Genomic DNA, 22,652 nt, shown 5'->3' on the forward strand with positions numbered 1-22,652 from the left:
GAAGCTTAATAAACAGTTGACACATTTATCTTTTTATAAAGCATCTAGCAATCAAGTTGTTATTTGCTCTGCTTAAAGCGGAAATTGCAAAGTTATTTTTTAAAAATTTATTAAAATAAAGCCTGAAAATAGATGGTATCCATAAACAGTCCTAATTTTGTTAAAGAATAATCCTATTAATCCTGTAATTCACTATTGCCAGCTGAGAAATTGGCAAAAATATCATTTTTCTCTTCATTTTCAAACGTTTGAATATCGCTACTCCATGGTGGAGAATAGAAAACAAGGGAGGTAATTGGGAGGTACATGTAATTGTGTTATTATTTCCGGCGTAAACAAGTTTTAAGTGTGAGAATGACACCTATGATGGTATAATTGTGAGTTAACAACCTATTGAGCAAAAGACATAGAAATAATTACGTTTTGACTTTCTTAGAAAATTTGCAATTTCCGCTTTAAAGGGCCAATCCCGATAATATTTTGGAGAATAAAACTGGTTAATTTTGTGTTAAAACCACTTAAAATCCTCTACCTTAGGGCCGAGCAACTTACTCAATATATTTGATACGTTTTCAAACAACTTAAACCTGTCAGTCTTAATCTGGAAGTGGGGACCGGTGCCCAAAGCAGTATTATGCAGTGTCTGGATAAAACCAGCCTTTTATTTATTAAAATAATGTGTAGGTGAAATTTACCTTTCATTATCAAGTCATTCACTGTATAAACCTCTAAAGAAACGGGAATCGATTATCAGGTCACCCAACGAAAGAATTGACCCCAAATCTTAAAAGGGTTACGTGTCCGGATAAGCAGTTTTGGCATTGAGCTGAAATTTTGAGACAGGGTAAATACACCATTTCTTTATATTTTGGCGCTTAACTTTCATACGTACTCGGACTTTTAATTTTGAGACTCTGTTCACTTCGGGATAGTCCCTTTAAACTAAGTGGAAAATGCTCATTATCAAACTAAGTCAAGGTATTGAAACTATACACCAAGTTGCACCACTCTCACTCAATTAGAGGCAGAGCTATTTTTTCCAAAACTCTTGGCCAATCAAATTGCTCATCTCTGCTTAGCCTTAGCAGTTATTCAGGGAACACAGTAAAGACATTCACATATCGAAGACCTACACCATATTTAAACATTTTACCTCAATTAGCAGAAGATTTATTGAGTTCAAAAGGCGTGACAGCAAGATGACAGCTGCTCAGCCCAAGCAGATGCTCATCACCAAAATCTGTCAAAACATTTACCTAATAGACATCTATACCAAGTTTAAGAGACAGAGATAGAAATTGGGTTTAAAGTCCACTTGACAAAAAAATAGGTAATTTCAGGACTAACATATGGTTAGATTTTATTTTAATAATTCACAGGCCTGTAGGGGTCTTTAACAGTGGGGCCAATACAGAGGACCCGAAAAACCCACAAGGTTGGACAGGCCTACTCCTTGTCACAACAATTACGCCACTCGACTCCATGACAGACCTTATGATCTTGAGCACATGCATTAAACCATTCACCTACCAAACCCCCCTATACATTCTAGTTCAATTAGAAGCAGTGTTATTGTGTCCCAAGGTCTCAACCAATGACATTGCTTATAATCTGCTTAGCCTGAGCAGAAAATGAGACGGACAGACTGACAATCCAAATCTAACAGTCCCCTGCTTTCAACTGTACGTAAATATTCCTCTTCATATCGAACAACCTATAAATTCCGATTTTCAACACTACACAAAAAATGTAACAGCATTAGATAGATCAACAAGGAGATTGCATTAAAAAAATTAGTATCATAAAAGTATCCAATATCATCTTATAAAAACTTCAAGATGAATTTCCCTAAGGCTTAGTGGTATTAGAAATATCAGATTTCATCAGTTATTTGAGATATTTGATTTTTACTGGTAGAATATAGTCCAAGGAATAATTAAAATAACATAAAAAGGTTACTACTCAGTAAATATATCTCAAGGGGGGGGGGGGGAATATAACTGTCTGTAGATCACAGAACACTTGGTGCCACTTTCTATAGTTATACTTGCATCATATTCATTAACACTTGTATTCATCTGACTCTTATTATTTTACACATAACAGCTATACTGTATTTATTGTGTTTTAAGGTTATATTTTTTACACATAACAGCTCTAAGTTTTACCGCATTTATTGTTTTTTAAGGTTAAAATTTTATACAGATTAAAATTTTACTGCATTTATTATGTTTTCTGGTTATAATTTAACACAGCTATAAGGTTTCCTGCATTTAATGTATTTTAAGGTTATATTTTTATACATTAAGTTTTACTGTATTTATTGTGTTAAGGTTATATTTTTACACATACGTAACAGCTATAAATTTAACTGTATTTATTGTGAAGCTTGTATTATTGAAATTCTAATTTCACGGCATGAAAATTTCCTGATAGGAAAAATCTTCAATGGGTCAATTACATTTTCAATTATTCAAGATTGGCAATTATAATTGGGCAGCAGTGAATATTCGACATCAATAATCGACGCCATGTGATATGATGTCACATGTCGAATGCATGTGAACTTACAAAGGTCAGTCATCTTACAAGAGTTAGAAGGCTTTCACATTACCTCTGTGTAAAAGAGTGAAAACTTCATACTAGTTAGTTTATTTATGATTTACATGTACAGATACTAATGAACACAAGTCCTAATTTATACAACGGAGAAGTCATCAGATCATACCTTTAAATGCAATGAAGTATTTTGCTTCAGACGGAATCCTCATAACATATACAGAAAGTCTAGTTAAAGAGAAATCTCATATCCGATCTTTGCGAGTTATATATTCATTTATTCTAGATTACAGATGTGAGTCGGAATCGTATAATCATGTTACATTTGTACACCATATCAAGCCCATAGAGGTTCAGAATATTCTACATAAAGATTGGCAGACATAAAACGTCTCAAGATTCGTAAAGATATTATACTAAATATTCCATGATTCCGGAGAAATATACTATGATTGACAGTTTAAAGCATTCCTAATCTGATTTCATCATCTATGGACACTCTTAATTTCATTTCATTTCCCTTGTCATTCCAATTTCTACTTGAATTATGTTTTTATGTCAATTGTTATGGGACATATTCCTATAATAAAAGCTAGTCAACTGTATGTATAAAGGCACTACGGGTTTTTGTCGATAAACCCAATAAATATTACTTTATGCAATCAGCTCTTACAATCGCTCTGACAACTCAGAAGTAATCAGTCTATTTTCAGTCTACTGTTTGATATGCAGAAAGCTTGATTAAGTAACGAGTCTTTGTGAATCTATCCCTTGTATTCATTTCCCGTCGTTAATAATTCCTCTCTAGGGATGACATATAACCCTGATTTTTATGGACACGTCAATAAACAGCGATCACGTTATTGCCGAGCCAGTGTTAATTTCATATGGCAAATTTCATCAGTGGACACTTAATACGGTCAATGACGGCAGGCAAATTATCTTAGGTGCAATCATATTAACAGTACTCTAGGACATAAGAAATTTGAGGAAAGCCTTGAGTTCTAGAATGGATTAAATGATATACACTAGAATGGATTAAATGATATACATATACCAGTAATACCATTTTATGAAAAACTGTATAATAAAACAGTACATCAAATGTCTTTAATGACAGCTCAGCCCCAACCTGGCTATACTGCACCAAAGATACTTTATCAGAATTCAATACTGCATTATGTGACCTACACTACAATCTTAAGCAAGATAAATGAATTTAAAAATTGTATCGTATTCCATTAAAAGAATGAGAAGAAAATCCTTTCATCGAACAAACCTTTCACTGTAATGCTTAAATCACAACACAATCACATAAGTGGTTGAATTTTATGTGTTGTTTTTAGACATGTAAATCATCAAATATCTTTCTAACACAATTCTTTCCTATTCTATTCGTCTGTGGTCATAATTCACCTTAATGTCATGTGTCAATTTGACCCACGCCATTTCGCTAACAAAAGCAATTCCAAATGACTAGAAAGTGGTTCTTACAAACCTCAAATTAAATCAACTATCCTACACTTGAATTCGAAAAATGAATTAAATCAAGAATAGTTAGAAGCGTTTCCAATTTTTACAGTTCAATCAAGGAACGAAATTGAATGTGTTCTTGAAATATTGATGAATTTGTTTTTAACTAACTCATAAACCTCTCCAATACATTAAAACAAGTCCTTTCAAAATCACAGACCAGACTAGGCATTATGTCTCTGATCTAAAAGCTTATGTACAACTAGATCTCCTACAAAGAACGCAAAATCAATGTTTCCCTTTTATACTTCACAAAGTGCTTCTAGTTATAAAATTTGAGTAAATGGAGTATCGGATACTTTATGTGATAAGTTGTCTGTTTGTTGGGGGAAAAAAACCTTGTCTACGAGTAATTTACACACGTCGGCTATTCTTTCGATGGATTAACAGTTTGTATACATGATAAGTTTGTTGATGTCTTGAATGAAAAGAAAGCAATCCATGCTAGTAAACAGAGACCACTCTACGCTGTCATTTCGACCAGACCCATTGACCTGTACAATATATGAAATGTTATCTGAATCGATAGTATACTTTTACTTTTTATTAATCAGGGGAACTCCGTGCACTAATAAAAATCCAATGATCAGATAAGGTCTTTGGGTCAGGAAACACTTAATCATAGTATTGAAACTTGACAAAAGTTAGGTGATTAAGGTCCATTGATCAGATAAGACGTGACAAAGTTTCTGATGATTTTGACAAAGTATGAACCTGATGTAATTTCCTTCCTTTAACTTCTCGTCAGATGCAAGAAATTTAATGCTAAAGTCAAGATGAAATCAATGAGAATTTCATTAATATTGAGCTATAAGTGCTTATAGAAATGGTTTTGGGTAATTATCCAACGAATTATTTGGCTTTAATTAACCACAAAATAAAAATCGAAGTCTAGTATTTCTGGTAGGCTAGCTTCCCATTTAATTTAAATTATAACATGTTGTTATGTAGAAAATTTAAATTATATCCACGTGTGATAGAGAATATAAATTATATATCTACATGTGATAGAGAATATAAATTATAACATGTCTACATGTGATAGAGAATATAAATAATATCTACATGTGATAGAGAATATAAATTATATATCTACATGTGATGGAGAATATAAATTATAACATATCTACATGTGATAGAGAATATAAATTATAACATATCTACATGTAATAGAGAATATAAATTATAACATATCTACATGTGATAGAGAATATTAATTATAACATATCTACATGTGATAGAGAATTTAAATTATATATCTACATGTGATAGAGAATTTAAATTATATATCTACATGTGATTGAGAATATAAATTATATACATGTATCTACATGTGATAGAGAATATAAATTATATCTACATATAAATTATATATCTACATGTGATAGAGAATTTAAATTACAGAGGATATAAATTATATATATATACTATATATACATGTTGATATGCTATAACTTATATTCTCTATCACATGTAGAGAATATAACTTATAACGGATCTACATGTACATGTATGTAGAAAATATAAATCTTAATTTGAAAGAACAAGTTACAGAATTTCACAAGTGTACCAGTATCATACACTGGAATATGAATGTATTAGAATATGTTTTAAAGGTGTTGCTTAAATCATATTAAATGTAAATAAGGTATCATCTGCTCTCAATATATTTATTTGATTTGAGCACACGTTTTTTTTTAATCAGACTTTTTATGCTATTATATATTTTGTTTCCAATTAAATAAAATAGTATCATTATTAATAATTCAATTGGTATAAATATTTATGGTTTTTCAATTCAAAATGAAACTTCAGGATAACTAAAGTTGATCACATTAAGGACATTTGACTCTCAACAAGAAAATCCCATATTTGAAATCACAGAATACAATACAAGAACATCTAGGTTTCGCTTGGCTTAGTTACATTTGCCTGGGACTTAGTTGAAAAGCATCAATTATGTATCTATTTAGTTCCATGTTGTCACATAGATGAAGAAATCTTATAACAACCAAGCATTGATTTATTATACTGCTTTACTTCTTTTTAATTGCCTTTATAAAACAATCTGCTTGACTGCTTTGCAACAAAACAACTATTTATTATTGATATAAATCTTCACTTTGTTGTATTTCTTATTCAGTTACAACATGTACATCGTTTTCTTTACTTATTATTACATGTAGGTCCACAAATTTACAGAATGTCAAAGTTGAAAGTTAAGATTCCTTTTTTTCTATGTATTGAGTCCTGTATTGTAATTTGTATATTGTGTATGCCTACAGTGCAAGCATACAATATGTCAAAGTTCAGATATCTTTTTGAAACCATTAAAATGATCAAGACAACGAACCAACTCGAGTACCAAGTCAAACTGCAAAAAAAATGATCCCAAAAGATCTGTACTATTCTATACAGTATCATTTACCATTTATTCAGTGCAAGCTTACAATATATCAAGGTTCAGATCTCTTTTTGAAACCTTTAAAATGATTAAGACAACGAACCAACTCGAGTACCATGTCAAACTGCAAAAAAAAAAATGATCCCAAAAGATCTGTACAGTATCACTTACCATTTATTCATTTTCCAAAATGGAAAGTTATTATCTTTCACTCTTAAAGGACAATATTGCTGTTCACCAATTTGATATGTGATAGAATAGGTTAATCAGATTCCAAAGTAAACATCTTTGCTATGATTGATCCATAATGTCCATCAGCAAGTTTCGGATATGACAAAAATATAGGAGATTAGATATTTCTAAATATAGAAAGTTATGTAGGTGAAAACTTGTAGCGCTGATTAAGATAATTAGTTTTACTTGTAGTAATTAGTATACAACAGCCAGGTACTTGTTCTAACTTGTAGTAATAGTATACTGTTAATTAATTATGATACATCATGTACACTAATGTTAAGTTATCAGTCAATAGTATATAATAAATCATCAATCTTCTTTCGGTACTTAAATAATATCATAAATACACATGTTAATCTAACTACCTCGAAGAGTTTATTTTGTTTATACTATATACTTGTATCATACCTAAAAACAAAACAAAAAAATCAAATATATTAATTTTTGATTGCTTGATCAACTTTATAAACTTACTTTTAATCGCAAAAATTAAAATAAGAAACCTGCACTGTAACCCAGGTATCAATTAATCTTGTGTATCTAGCACTAATTTCTTTCACATATGTTTAATATCCAATCTTGGGTTAAAAATCTGTAAAAACTGTTTAAAATCACCAAAAATCATCTAACTTACAAGTATTTCATTTTCTGACCACTGTTCAAAATTTAATCATTATACATCATTAATCAGTTGGATTGTTTATTTTTTAACAATGATTTAGAAATAAAACACTTGTAAATTGGACACTCATTATCAAAATTGAATGGTCAGCTTTAAACTGGACAGAAGTACAAATTAAACGATTTATGGTGATTTTAAACAGTTTTTACAAATTTTTAAACAAAGATTGGATATTAAACATACGTGAAAGAAATTAGTGCTAGATACACAAGATTAAATGATACCTGGGTTACAGATTTCACTGGACACTGTAATTGGATTTAAGTACGCCAATAAAAAGTGACTATAGCCAATTTTTATTTGTCTGGTAATCTTATATAAAAAAGAGTCTGTTCACAGATTTGTAAAGACGGTGTTACATAATGAAGAAATCAAATTCAAATTATCAATGGTAGATAATCTCCCGGCTTGGATCAAATAGGATTAAAAAGAGATTCAATTTAACAAAGATTATAACCATTGATATTACAAATATCATAATTTGCAAAGGATTCTTCAATACCTTTAATTACATTCATAGACTTTAATATTCTCTAAACAAGTCTACTGATGAAGCTATATAAACTAAATTATCTTATAAGATTTCATATGTACATGTATGTATGTATGTATGAAGTAAAACTTATGGATTAATATTACATTCACAATACTGGTATCATAATTTGCAAAGGATTCTTCAATCTCGTAAATGAAATTCAGAGACTTCAATATTCCCTAAACCAGTCTACCTGTATTGATGAAGTTATAGAAAAAATTGTCTTATAAGATTTCATATATGTAAAACTTGATTAACTAACAACTAATCCATGTGATGTTTTTCTGTCTTTTCAGAGATTATGTACGGAAGTGTGACCTGGATCGAGAGGTTAGCTGTATGGTTGGCGTACAATGACTCCCCCAATCAATACAGCCCTCTTCTAATTAGCGACATTGCTAGCTACATTTTGACTGGTGTCAATCAATGACATGAGAGAATTTCATCACTTTATCTCCAAACAGTCCAGCAAGTTATCTCTGTGTTTCTTATTTTCATTTCTTTGGTCTACGAAAATCAAACAGGTGGATATTGGATTGGATGAAAAATGAATATATTTTTTCCCTGCAGCTAGTGATGGAAATGATACTGTCAAAAGGAACACTATTGACGTAATTCACAGAAACTAAAGTTACTTTGTACTGTCCGATATTGCTGCGGCATTAACTCCAGGGGATGTCGGGGTTACATTGATGGAATAAGACATGTCTGTTGGGTAAATAAAAGGCAATCAAAATGAATGCTCTAGGATATCCGAGTTAATACAACAAATTTTAAAGAGACTCGGTTATACGGCTTGCCAGTAAGAGAAGTTAATGACACGCATGTATAGCGTACTGTGGTTTATTTGGTGTTACATTGACAACTCTAATAGAACTGGATTATGTGAAATTGATTTATTGTCCTAATATCAACTGGCTGATTAAGGCTATACTTTAGTCACAGGTTTTCTCTCTCATTCTCTCTGATCTCATGTTGTATGATGTGCTATCTTTGAACACAAACTTGATTTGCAATTCAAATGTAATCATATATTCTGAGACTTCGGTGTTGAAATTAAGATTCAAGATAAAAACTAATCAATCAAGTTCTGAATTTTTGTTGCAGAGGATTTACTCAGCATATAAAAATATCATGAACTGAAACAGTTCAAGTAAAATAATTCTAAAGAAAAAAAGAAGAAAAGATGATATGTATAACTTTGGAAAAATAATGGTTATACATATTTAAGGAAGCTAAACCATTTTATATACAAGAGAAATGAATGATTCCGTCAGTGCTGCTTTGACAGGAAGTGAAAGTGAAAGCGTTTTTGTGTCATTTTCGCAGAAATTACAGAATGGATCTAATAGCGGATCTCCAAGTGACTATATGCATTCTCGCAGCATTTCCGATTACCACAACCACAGTTCCTTTATAGCGGTAATAATTATCATGACGTTATTTTTAGTTGTGACGATAACGACCACAGGATTTATTTTAGCGTTCTGTCGGAAAAAGAATACCGTATTTGCATTACAGAAGTGTGAACAAGAATCTGAATATGAGTTAGACGATATGGATAACACAGACATAGAAATATGTAGTGAGGAATACGAGACTCCAAAACAGGCAGTGCGATCAAGGACGTACCCAAGTTTCTCAAGTGTCAAAAGTAATGCCTATCCCTCCAGTCCATCTCGGACACCGCTTGTAAATAAAACCAGCCAGTTATATAGCTGCAACAGTGATGATACTCTCATAATAGGTGAAAATATAGAACATAATGGAATTATTCGAAAGATTCATCGATCTCATACAGTCGGGATTATTTATTCTTCTTCCAAAAATAACCATGATTCTTTATGTCAAAATGATAAAAATTGTGATACAGCATTAATACCAGACCGATTGCATTCTAATCCTTCCATATCTATTAGTATGGATGACATTCACGATAATTTTGATATAAGGGAAGGCACCTTACAGTTTTTAGACTTGCATACAATTGCCAAAGACGAAGATGGAAAATACATCAATGTCTGATTGCGTTCATTCTTCTTTTTGTTTTATTTAAGAATTGCAATCTCAAATAATTTTGTTTAAAAATTTAAAACAAATATCTTGATGTTCTTCATCGTTTGTTTTGGTTTTTTTTCAAATTGGCCTTACTCATATACCTTGTACACGTGTCAGAAAAGTGGTCCAAAATAGAAAAAAGTGGTTATTTCCGTGCAAGAAAGGGAGCCGCAGTGATTCAGTGAGTAAGGGGCTAGTTTACTAACCTGGAGGTTTCAGGTGTGCTCAGTGTTAATCAGTATTTCCAGGGTGGTTCCCCTTGTCAGTGGAGCCTGTTGGACAACCTGGCAAAAAGTTATGTCTAGTCATTCGGATGGTGCACATGTAAAAGAATAACTGACAGTTGGAATTTGAAATAAGAGAAGGCCCTAGTACCCCTGTCCGGGCAAAATTACCCCCATAGCACACGGCATAGCTTATCCCCATCTTCATTTGCCAAGGTGGTGCCCAATTCTAACTAGATAACAAATCTCATCTCTCAACCTTCTGTGTTTCAAGTTAAGCCGTTACTAGGAATGCTTTTTTTTAAACGGGGGTTGTATGACGGTGTATGTCGGATAAAAACAACGCTTCATTAATTTAAACATGAATATTTGGAATTAGGCAATAGTTGTGCCACTACATTCGCCTCTGTAAGTTTAATTAGTCATAATAGTATAAAATTACCTTATTAATGTTACATGTATTAATAAAGAAATTGAGTTTGCCACTTGGAAATAAAGGCACCCAATCGTAGCTAAATTTTAACCTACTCCATTGCAAGTAACTGAATCTCTGTGATACTGTTTCAAATACATGAAATGGGGTTTAACGTCCTACTGTTCTGCTTCTATGCTGGGCTAATGAAGACGGGGATTGTTTCAATACAAGTTTTCAGATTACATGTGGTTTCACACAATTCAAATTAAAGCTTTTTCTCAACATTATGGCATTAGATCTGTTTACCGGTACTGAAATAAATCATTATTACCAGCAATGGATATCTGTGAAAAATATGACTTAGAACTTATAAACAAGCCATAATTAAATACAAAGTCAAATATATATAATAAACATGCACAAAGATAAAGGTAAAGCTCAGGTTAATTCAATAATTGTCATTCTTTACAACGCTTAAATAATTGTCAATCTTTACAATGCTTCAATAATTGTCATTCTTTACAACGCTTCAATAACAACGCTTCAATAATTGTCATTCTTTAATAGTTGCCATTCGTTACAGTGCTTCAATAATTGTCATTCTTTACAATAACGCTTCAATAATTGTCATTCTTTACAATAACGCTTCAATAATTGTCATTCTTTACAATAACGCTTCAATAATTGTCATTCTTTACAATAACGCTTCAATAATTGTCATTCTTTACAACGCTTCAAAAATTTACGAGGTAATTTTAATTCATAAATACAGTATTTATTTACAAGTTAATGTTTATTAGTAAACCATGTGGTTTCAAATAACCACAACCGTCTTCTTTATTGAGATACATTTATTTATGGATAATGTACAATCATGTTCAGACATTAAGTCTCACTGTGTTGAAAAATAGAATCACCAATGAAAGCACCAATTCAAATACAAATAATAAATGTAACACCAACAACCAATAAAATAATAAATGTAAAAATGTCAGTCCATATGGATTGTCTGAGAGAGAGTGTTTAACATCCACTCGACACAAACTAGGTAATTTTGGGACTAACATATGGTTCCATTTTATTTCAACAATTCACTAGCACGTAGGGGTCTTTACCAGTGGGAGGAAACTGCAGGACCCTGAGAAAGCCCACGAGGTTGGACATGCAACCCTACTCCTTGTCACGTACAAGCAGGAATCGAAAAACTATGCCATTTGACTCAATGACAGACCTGATCCAAAGCGAAGGTGTTAACTGTTGGCCACCCAACCTCCCCTCATTAAGAGAATAGAATCGATGAAACTGGTATGTTAAAGACATACTGATACTTCTGTTTAGTGTTATAAATCCATTTTATATCCTATAAATAGTGAATAAGTAAGTTAGAAAAGTTCTGGTCAATATCGTTTACCACATTAAATGTGTATATATAGTCAGTTGGTCACACAAACAAAATATTCCGGTTCTCAGACAATCCTTACCAAATATCTGATGCAGGAGGGAGGTTTTCATTTTTGTGTTTTTATTTTGTCAAAATGACTTCTATAAACATTACATTTCAAGACATTACATTTATTTCATTATGTTGTCTATAAGAAGGTATGATTATCCAGTATCATTTATAATTGTTAATAACACAGGGTTGTGTACAGTAGAATCTGTATGAGCAGTCACTCCTGTTCAGCGACATCTCCTTGCAAGCAATCACGATAAATTCCCCCCCGTAAAAATTCTATTGTTTCATCTCTTTATTCAACTATCACTCCTCTAATGCGGCCAGCGATCACTATTTTACTTATAAATTTAACAAAAAATCGCCGTTTCAACGGCCATTGTTGAATGATACCATCTTGTCGTACTTTGTAACTCCCCTGCTAATCCCGTGAGTAGTAGTTAATTAACTGGACCCCCACTGATCAGGTAAAAAGAAATGTGAAAATAACAATAAACCCATGATTATCTGTTAATTAATCTTTTGTTTTATTAAACGACTAACCTATTTTGAGCTGAAATTTTGAGACAAGGTAAATACACCATTCCTCTATATTTTGGTGCGTAAATTTCATACGTACTCAGACTTTTATTTTTGAGACTCTAATCAAATAGAAATAGTCCCTTTAAGAAAATACATGTACAATAAAAGAAGTTATCTAAAATTTGTAAGTATTTCACTTAGAAATCAATTTAATAGGATCTTAAAATAGTCATAAACTTTGAAAAACAAAAACCTGCCTTGCTAAGTCACAAAATCACTTCATATTATTTTAATCAATATTGAGTGGAAAACTGGTCTTGTATTCAAAGATCCTTGATGTTTCAGTCATGCAGAGCTTAAGGCCACAACGGCTAAATGGGTGCTAACTAGTGCTAATAACAGCTAATCGGTCACAGGTCAGGATTAAAAGATGTGAAATGGGGTTTAACATCCTTCTATTCTGCTCCGACTGGACTAATGAAGACGCGCTTATGACATACAGTGTGCTATGAGTTAAATTTTGCCAAGACAGTGGCAATACAGCCAACTCTTATATCGAATTCTAACTGCCGAGGAACCTTTTAAGTGCACGCTAATGTGTTACACAGGACCTCATTTATTCATCCCTTCCAAGCGACTATACATTGACCAACTTTTAGAGCAGTTAATATTCTTGAACTTAGAAACAGTTTTCCAGACTATTTTCGGTTATGGTTCATGCAACTTAAATTTGATGTTTACACTCTGTTTTTTCTTTTCATCATGCACTTAGTAACATTAGCTTAAAAGACGATAAGTTAGCAATATTCTCAGAATATCTTTTTTTGTGTTGAGGGGAGGTAATAAAGTGTTAGATATTTCTAAAATTGTTTGATATTACCAAAGATATTGATTTTCTTATCACTATATATCACTCAACTATAACTTATATGAAATTAAAAATCTATCCATGAAAACATAACAAAGCTTCGATTTAATACTATTAATGGATAGAAAGACCGTTCTATGATCCCCAAGAGATATAAATTCTTTGTTAATTATTTCAGATATGTACATTATCAAATAACATGATTATTTATCTACATGTACCATATATACATGTAACTATCTTCTCTTATAATCCGATTGCACTATATAGTAAAATATATTCAAAATGATATATTCTCAAAAACTCTATTATGATGGGTTTTCACCTTTTTTTGAAATATGTCAATATTGACTGACGACAGAAAGTTACAAAGGAAGAGAGGAAATCTAAAACATTCAGTTTTTAAAAGTTAAAAGAAATGTCTGCATGTATTTAGTGAACTGGTGACTTTTAAGATTTTGGAAGTCTTTTTTTTTTAGTTATAGTGAAGTAAAAACCACAGAAAAGAACTGTGACATAATAGAAACATTTGTGATACAATAAGATAACACGCTTCTTTTGAACTATCCATTTAACTAATTATTTTTCTATATTTGGCATATCTTCCATACAAATGTACATTCAAATAAAAAATTGAATGCGTAATCACAAACAAAATTGACAGACTTCTGGTGCTTAAACATACATTATGCAAGAGCTAAATCTGCCTCTTGCAGGTCTTTCTTTAGGCCTGAAATGTTATCTGAATTATTAATTAGACATCAATTAACTTATACAGAACATAATCGACTCTCGATGTCTGATCTGCTGCTTAACGCTCATTCATGATTAAATCAAGAAATGGATAATCGAGACTATGTTTTTATTGTACCGACTTTAGTACTGAAGATTGAGGCTAGGCCCAAAATTCAATCGCTAAATTTTCGGTTCAGAGTGGATCAATCTGACTGAAATTTTCAGCAAATTCCATTTACATTATCTAGTTTTTAACTGTTATAGTGAGAACTGCCAGCTCTTTATCTAATCTCCCATAATGTATCTTTAAAGAATGTTAATAATTCTAAATACTACAACATTGTCAGTATTTTCCTCCATTTTGAATCCACTTGAATTCTTTTAATTGCGAATAAATCTATGCATAATTGTTTTTCAGACATAAAAGTTCATACTACCCTGAACTTGGTATATATTGTACTGAAACCATCATCAATGTAATTCAAGTTATGTCCCTTCTTTGTAATAACAGATAATTGTATAGGTCTACCATATATATAATTTATGACATTAATTATTTGATGACATGTACGTTAGTAATTAACGTGTGTTACTGAAACCTAGATAGTGTGTATAGTGGCATTTTGTGATTTCAAAATGGCTGTCCATATTCAGAAACCAATCAGACAAACAAGATTGATTGACTCCACCTAAATCATATTGACTATATGAGACTATGTTTGATATTTTTTTGTTGTTTTTTTTTTCTTTGTGAACGCCAGCATAAAATTAACAATAGTCTAGCAAATACTCAACACATCTTTAATTTTACACTGACAAAAGATCAGATACTGAGAAAAGATCAGATATCGAAAAATTCAAGCACCAATTGGGATCAGTCACAAATTAACTTTATATAATGGGAAGTAACTCTTGTGTTGTGTTGTGTTAATGAGCCTTACTCACTGAGCCAGAGTTCTCCCTACCCATTTTATTGTGTCTAAAAACTAATGAAATGAAATGGGGGTTTAATGTCCTACCATTCTGTTCCGACTGGGCTAATGAAAATGGGCATACGCCATACAGTGTGCTAGGAGTGAAATTTTTCCTGGACGGCAGCGCTACGGCCTACTCTTATATCGAATTCCAACTGCCAGGGGTTCTTTTACGTACACGCCAATCTGTACACAGAATCTCTTTGTTCCGCTCCCTCCGAACAGCTGTAAGTTGTCCATTGTCAGACACTCTGTCTTGCACGTCACCGGAAAACCCAGATTAACTTTCTCGTCAAACAGCGGGATCCAACTCAGGGCCTCCAGGTGAGAGAGCCAACGTCTTACTCAATCCTGAGATGAGGCATGACGAAGGAAGTTCCTTTCACTTTGTAACCTTTAAGAAACCCTTCTATACCTCAAGGGTACGAAAATTAGTCCCCCATCCCTTACACCACCACACAATTTGATAGAATGTGTGCACAGTTTTAAAGGAGAAGTTATTAAATGTAAATTGTTTGTGACAGACTGTTAGTAGTGACAACATAAGATCTTTGAGCTAAGAAAATAATAAAATAAAAGAGAATAGGGTTTATCGAACTTTACATTAACAAGAAATCAATGCAAATAAAAAGTTAATGTGATAAAGAAATTTATCAGTCAGATTAATTTGAATACACCTTTTTTCTGTTGCAAATTTTTACGCAAATGATATATAGAATAGCTAAGCTCACAAATCAGTAGAATAGCTAAGCTCACAAATCAGCAGTATCATCTAATTAATTATCAAATTCTGAACAGTAATTAGATGAGAGGCTAATCAAAGTCGTTAATAATAGAACAATGATGTAATTAATTATCTTATTCGTACATTAAACATACAAGAAGCCACTCAGTCGTTATTATAGAAATATGTCATCTGAAGATGCATTACATAAGAGCTGAATCTGTGGATTGCATGGCTTTATTTTGACTTCAAATGTTATATAAATCATGAATTGGATATTTAATCATTTATTCACATGACAAGCCAATAATGAACTTTCTAGTCCATCGGATTGTTGAAATTAATTTAGATTAGTAAGTCAGCGAGATTATAAAAATGAACGATAAAATGGATAATCAAGACTTAATGTCTTGTTTGTCAAGTGCTATTGCTACAATAATAAATAATCTTTCAACAACTCATAACTTGGCTCAGAATAAAGTAATTTTATCAAAATTTTCAATCTTCAACGATCAATTTTCATCATTTTTCATTATCTATAAGAGAGATATACGATTTAAGTCCAATCAACACCAATTATGTCATTTTGGGACTAACATGTCGAACAATTTTACACCAATAATTCCCCTGCTAGTAGGGGTCTTTAGCAACTGGAAGAAACCTGAGGATCCGGAGAAAACCTATCAGGTTAGGCAGACGACCCTACTCCTTTTCCAGTACACGTGTGGGATCGAAAACCAACAGATCTTATGATCTAAAGCACAAGCAGCCCTCCTAACCCCACCATGATAATTATAAGTACAGAACTGTGTATATCGGTGTAGAGCTACTGGAACTAAAACATTGATGAGGATCGCAGAATCCACCGAACTCTATCACAGTTTAGACCAACACATAACCCGTTCATGGCCATCCTGAAACTATAACATAATTTCTAAACTTACCTTAATTACAGAGACGATAGATTCAGCACCATTACTCGATAAATTACATGCTGAAAAGTTGACTGAGTTGATATTGACAGCTTGTTTTACAGCCTTGCACACCACTAGTAAAAACAAAAACACAGACAAATTAAGAATATTGATGGTATTCTTTAAGTGGCATTTAGCGATCAGGGAACAAATTAACAAAACACAGTTTTTATGGGATACAATCACTAGTTTATTCTTGTCGAAACGTCGTGCTTTTAGAATAAACTAGTGATTGTATCCCATAAAAACTGTGTTCTGTTAATATTGATGGTGTTTCAACTGAGGTCTAGCATTTCCACGAGTTGGTCAATCAAAATAGCTTACTTAAAGGAACCATAAATGTTGAACAATATGGTTTGGCAATTTTCTTTGGGAAGAGTTGGAAGCTGGATCAAAGCTAACTTTGATCACCAGAGGAATTACATAAAATCATAGGACTAAGCCTCAAATGAATTTGGCCACTCCAGACCGGCAGCCCACCTATATAAGGTGAGTCCTGTGTTCAATCCCAGTGTTGGTCGAGAAAGTTCATTGGGATTTTCAGCATGGCTCCCACTTATCAGGGGTGCAGGATGGGACAAAAAACTGAAGTCCCATATACACATGCAAGTAAAAAAAACCTTAACAGTTGGAATTCAAAGGAGTAGGCCATAGTGCCACTGTAAAGGACACATTTCCCTCATAGCACACTGCATGGCGTATGCCGATCTTCATTAACCTGGTTGGTGTAGAAAAGTAGGATGTTAAACCCCATTTCATTTACTTACTCTCTAAACCTTTATCTCCAATTAAACACTGCTCCATTGATAAATGTTTTAAATGTGTAGATTTAGCTAAACCCTAAAATATAAAACAATACTAATATTTCTCAAATACAAAATAAAATTTTAATGCATGTACAATAACATGACATATTTATGACATACAGTTTTCATTTCACCATTCAAATCTGCAACAAGTTAAAAAATTAAGGAAATCCAACTAAACACGAATTTGACTGATATCTCTACTAAGTAAATACAGTAGTGTACCAAATTTGAATCCAATATCTCAAAGATAAATTTGATAAATTTCCAGGAAACAAAAATAACAGACGGATGGAGAGAAAACCTATAATAAGGAACTAGTTAATAGACCTTTTCATCGTGCTTGGCTACTTTTTTGCACCGACTTGCTAATGAAGACGAGCATACACCATACAGTATGCTATGAGGGAAATTTTACCCATACAGCGATGCTATAACCTACTGATATATCAAATTCCAGATGTCAAGTGTTCTTATATGTGTATACCAATGTGTAGACACTTGTTTTTTGCGTCCCATCCGAATGACTACACACTGTTTTAGCTAGGCCCTTCATCCTGCATGACGGACAAGGGAAAACAATGCAGCAAAATCCAACACCAACTTTCTTTACCAACACCAGAATCGAACTGATGACTTCCTGGTTACTGAGCAAGCACCTTACTCACTGAGCAACCACGGTTTCAATTATATCTGGAAGGCAATAAATATCTAATTTAAATTAGATTGGTTTTTATTATGTGCTGAAATACTATATTTAAAAAAATACCTTTACAAGACAATTTATATCTCTTTGTCTCATTGGTAAACCTTGTAATTCTAAACATGATAACTGGGGCGATTTACTCAGACATTCTTGTAAAGCTTTACACAATCTATAGGTTATCTCCCTTGAACGAATAGCAGGTGTCTTCTGTTTTTTCTGTGCTGAAGTTTTGACATCACCTTTAAAAATACACAATTTAAAATACAAAACAATCAAACTATGCAAATAATTTGAAAATTGGAAAAGATTTTGATTCTATCAGTGCTCAGAGTTATTGTGTTCCAAAAGGTTTATTGCAGATGAAGATCTGCTTAGTCTGAGCAGAAAATACTCAAGGATCTCAGTTAAGTCATTCCTCGTATGAACATTTAACACCATGTATATATATACATGTACGTAGAACACAAATAAATTATCATCCTACACACCTACAACAAATTATTCTATTTGTAGACATTAATTATATATAACAATTTACTCAACAATTTATTTGTGGATATTAACATTTTACTCAACAAATTTTGGATATTAACAATTTACTCAACAAATTATTTGTACATGTAGATATTAACAATTTACTTAAAAAATAATTTGTGGATGCCTGTAGGCCTATCAATAATTTACTTAACAAAATAAGTGTGTATATTAACTATTGCCTTAATTAAAAACAAATTATTCGTCAGCACTAACAAATTAATCGTGGATATTAACAAATTATTCATGGATGTTAACAATCTATTCAAAAATACTATAAACTTAGGTTTCCATATTCATACTGTACATACCTTGATTTTCCTTTGGTTCCATAAAGCTACTTCTAACAGCTACAAATTCTAAACTCTTATTAATTTGTAATGTATCTAAGATAGGTTTCCAATCATTAGCCCTGAAAAATATTGATTAGAAATATACAACAGCTTTACAACCATTCATGTGTTGCTTAAAAGCAAATTACAACAAACAGGTTTAATTATTATATTATATTATTAGTTCACAAGTGTTTATTCAATCAGGCACCTGTATATTTGCGTGAACTGATTTAGTTGTATACACCTGGAAGGTCGGGCTTAAGATCTGATAATTCCGAACTCTACGCTCTCATATGAACAGACACTAAACATAGTAATAAAAATTACAGATGGCAAGTCTTTTCAACCATAGCGCCATTCCTATGGAATAAACTTCCACAACATCTTCGTCAGCAAAGGGAACTAAGTTCATTTAAGCGTGGTCTTAAAACCTATTTATTCAGCAGGCAAATTTAACCCTAAAATTTTTACTTTGTACCTTATAATAATTGTATGGCTTTTATAATTAATGTTTTAACTTTTATCTCATATTATTTCTCAACATTTCTCTAACTTATATCCCATTTTATTTTTTATCATTTATATAGATATCTTATATTATATTTTATTTCATTATTATTATTATTAAAAACAGACAAAATCGTCACTAGAGACAAATTTGTCTAGGAAATCACAGGTGCCTGTACAGTGGTAAATCTCTTTTAAAAATAAGTCTATTATCTTCATGATCGTAAGTGAGTTTATCAAATTCAAGGTGAGAAACATCGCGCAGGCGTAAGGTGTGATCAAAGTCCACTACACCCGGCATTCCGTCAACCAATAGCAACACTCACTAGTTCTTACTAGTTAGGTCTCTATAAACAAAAACGACTTTGTACAGCCTTCATATACAACAAATTTTCAGTTTTGATGTAAACCAAACAACAAATGATCTTACCTGATTCTATCTCCACTGATGTCAAGAACACCCTGAGATAAATGAGCTTTAACAGCCGATAGAGGAGCGGAATCTTGAAGAGCACACAGATTATCATAATGACTTTCAAAATCATATGCACCACGCTGTCGTTCTTGTACACTTTGAATCATTTTGCAGGCTGTTAATCCACTGTATGATACTTAAAAACTGAAAAAAAAAAATTCAAATCTTATTACTTTTTAAAAATGAATATACATCATGTATTCAATTGATGCATAGTAATCTGGAGCCAAAGGGGGGTGGGGGGGGGAATGGTGGAATGGTTAGCATGTGCTTGCTCTATCATAAGGCCTGTCATTGAGTCAACTGGCGTGGTTTCGAATCCCCGGTTGTACTCCAGGTCTTCCCACTGATAAAGACCCCTACACGCAAGCGAATTATAGAAATAAAATTTTTTAAAAAACATATGTTAGTCCCGCAGTGACCTAGTTTGAGTCAAGAGAACTTAGTATAGTATTGGCTTTCAAAAGCAAATAATTGTTGTGTTTTTAAAATTTTTATGTGCTCAATCCCTAAATGCCCCTCTACAGATGACGGTCCATGTCATGTATGTATTCGTGTAGCCAAATCACGTCAAATAGCAAATACATCAACCAGCCAATTAGTATTATAAAACATTTAGATAGCACTGACATCACTATGCACTATACATGTACCTATAATATTCAAATGTTTACAAATACATGTATATGAATGATAAACACAAAGCACAAAGGCTACAAGATGTAAATTACAAGTAAATGGAAGAAGTAAATCAACATCAAATGAAAGCCTGTAAAACTAAAACTACATTTAGAAGTAGATGAGTTTTAAATTTGTTTTTCCTTTAAAAAAATAGATTTAGTTTGGTTATTGTGTAAATCAAAATATTCCCTAGTTTTACAGTTTGTGTAATAAAAGACCTGTTGTACAACTACATTATTTATTTATATGCTATAGAGCTACAACGACATCGTGAGACTGAGATGGTACATGTATACATGCCACGGTTCAGTTCACGGTACTTCGACTATCATGCACATTTATGTTCCCCTGTAGATCAAGTGAAAAGGAGGAAAGATGGCTTCTGTCGATGAAACATTCTTTTTTAAGTAAATTTGGAAAGAAAAAATACTGTGATACGTATTGTATCGTGAGGTCCATACCGTGATACTGTATGTATCGTATCATGAGGTTATATATCGTTGCAGCCCTAGTATGCTACATGTTTTACTTTACGGTGTTTTAAATATTAATCCCCCACCCCCGCAAAAAAAATGATGATCAGAAAGTGAGAAAATGATCCAAGATTTCTACTAGTTGAACTCAATTCTAAAAGTTCAATTCTACCATTATCAGCATTACATTTACATGAAATTCACTGTTTTTGTTTCCTTACACAGTCTAGATTTGTTGATTCAACTGATTTTTTCTTAAAGCGACAATAACACTCTTGCTGGCTTGAAAGCTCCAGAAAATAAATAATATCTCTATGTAAGTACTAGATGTTTAAGTGTCCTACCTGTTGTGTAAATTATCCATTACAACCTATTTTACTTGTCCAGAGGGTTCGAAAACATTTTTAAATCGAAGTTTCATTTGAAAAGGTTTACGTTAGACGTTTCAAACCATTATGTTGAATTTTTCAAAATGTTTAAATAAGGTGTGTTAAGATGACGATTTGTATCATCAATTAATTGAAATATTCTAAAATAGTACAATTTGTTGACCAGAATAAAGATTGGGACATATTATTCAGTTACAACAAGAGTGGTAACTGGTATTGAGCCTTTAAAATTAATGTTTATGGTCTAAATATTGAGTTTACATACTTGAGATCTAAATCTCAGTCATTTTTCAAAGACATGTAAATGTCACACATACCAATTTACATACAGAATTTAAATTTAGTTGTGTGTAGATTCTTTCTTTTTTTTTTTAATTTTATGGACAATGTCAATGTGTGTGTCTCACCTAGATCTAGATCTACTCAGTCACAATTACAAGCTATATCCATTTTTTTAAATATGTTTTGAGCAGCTGTTGTTTTAGAGTATTTAGAGTGTACTAAAACTGTCACTACCTAAGTATCAATTTTTGTAGGCCCTAATTGACAAGATAAAGGAAATGTGATTTCGTGTTGTGACATGTGAAAAGTAATGTTGATTGATTTGCTGGGGCAGTGATTTAATTTGTAAACAAAGGTTAATGACAGCAAACGGATTATGCTTTAAACCCATTCTGACCATAAATCGTTTAATCTGTTAATTACTTACATATTAATCAAATTAAGAGTAGAAATTGGGAAAATGACAGGTATAAAATGAGATAAAATCACCGATGTTGAGCATTCGAACGAATCAACTCTGGCGCCATGTTTTAAAACTATCCCAGAATTCTACAACATAGTCATATC

At 32.2% G+C, this 22,652-nt stretch overlaps 1 protein-coding gene across 1 annotated transcript in view; it reads right to left on the reverse strand.

The window, feature by feature from the left end:
- The window catches only part of LOC126816656 (centrosomal protein of 78 kDa), a 98,131-nt gene extending 75,491 nt beyond the window's left edge, over positions 1-22,640 (reverse strand). The window contains exons 1-6 of the mRNA XM_050543372.1: positions 22,513-22,640; positions 20,216-20,404; positions 19,255-19,355; positions 18,473-18,648; positions 17,665-17,737; positions 16,868-16,971 (exon numbers count right to left, since the gene is read on the reverse strand). Coding sequence (XP_050399329.1) covers positions 16,868-16,971; positions 17,665-17,737; positions 18,473-18,648; positions 19,255-19,355; positions 20,216-20,367 — 606 coding nt within the window. The 5' untranslated portion in view covers positions 20,368-20,404; positions 22,513-22,640. The remainder of the gene's footprint in view (positions 1-16,867; positions 16,972-17,664; positions 17,738-18,472; positions 18,649-19,254; positions 19,356-20,215; positions 20,405-22,512) is intronic.
- Positions 22,641-22,652: the final 12 nt, after the last annotated feature.

This window comes from Patella vulgata, chromosome 3, assembly GCF_932274485.2.
Source record: "Patella vulgata chromosome 3, xgPatVulg1.2, whole genome shotgun sequence".
Lineage (NCBI taxonomy): Eukaryota > Metazoa > Mollusca > Gastropoda > Patellidae > Patella > Patella vulgata.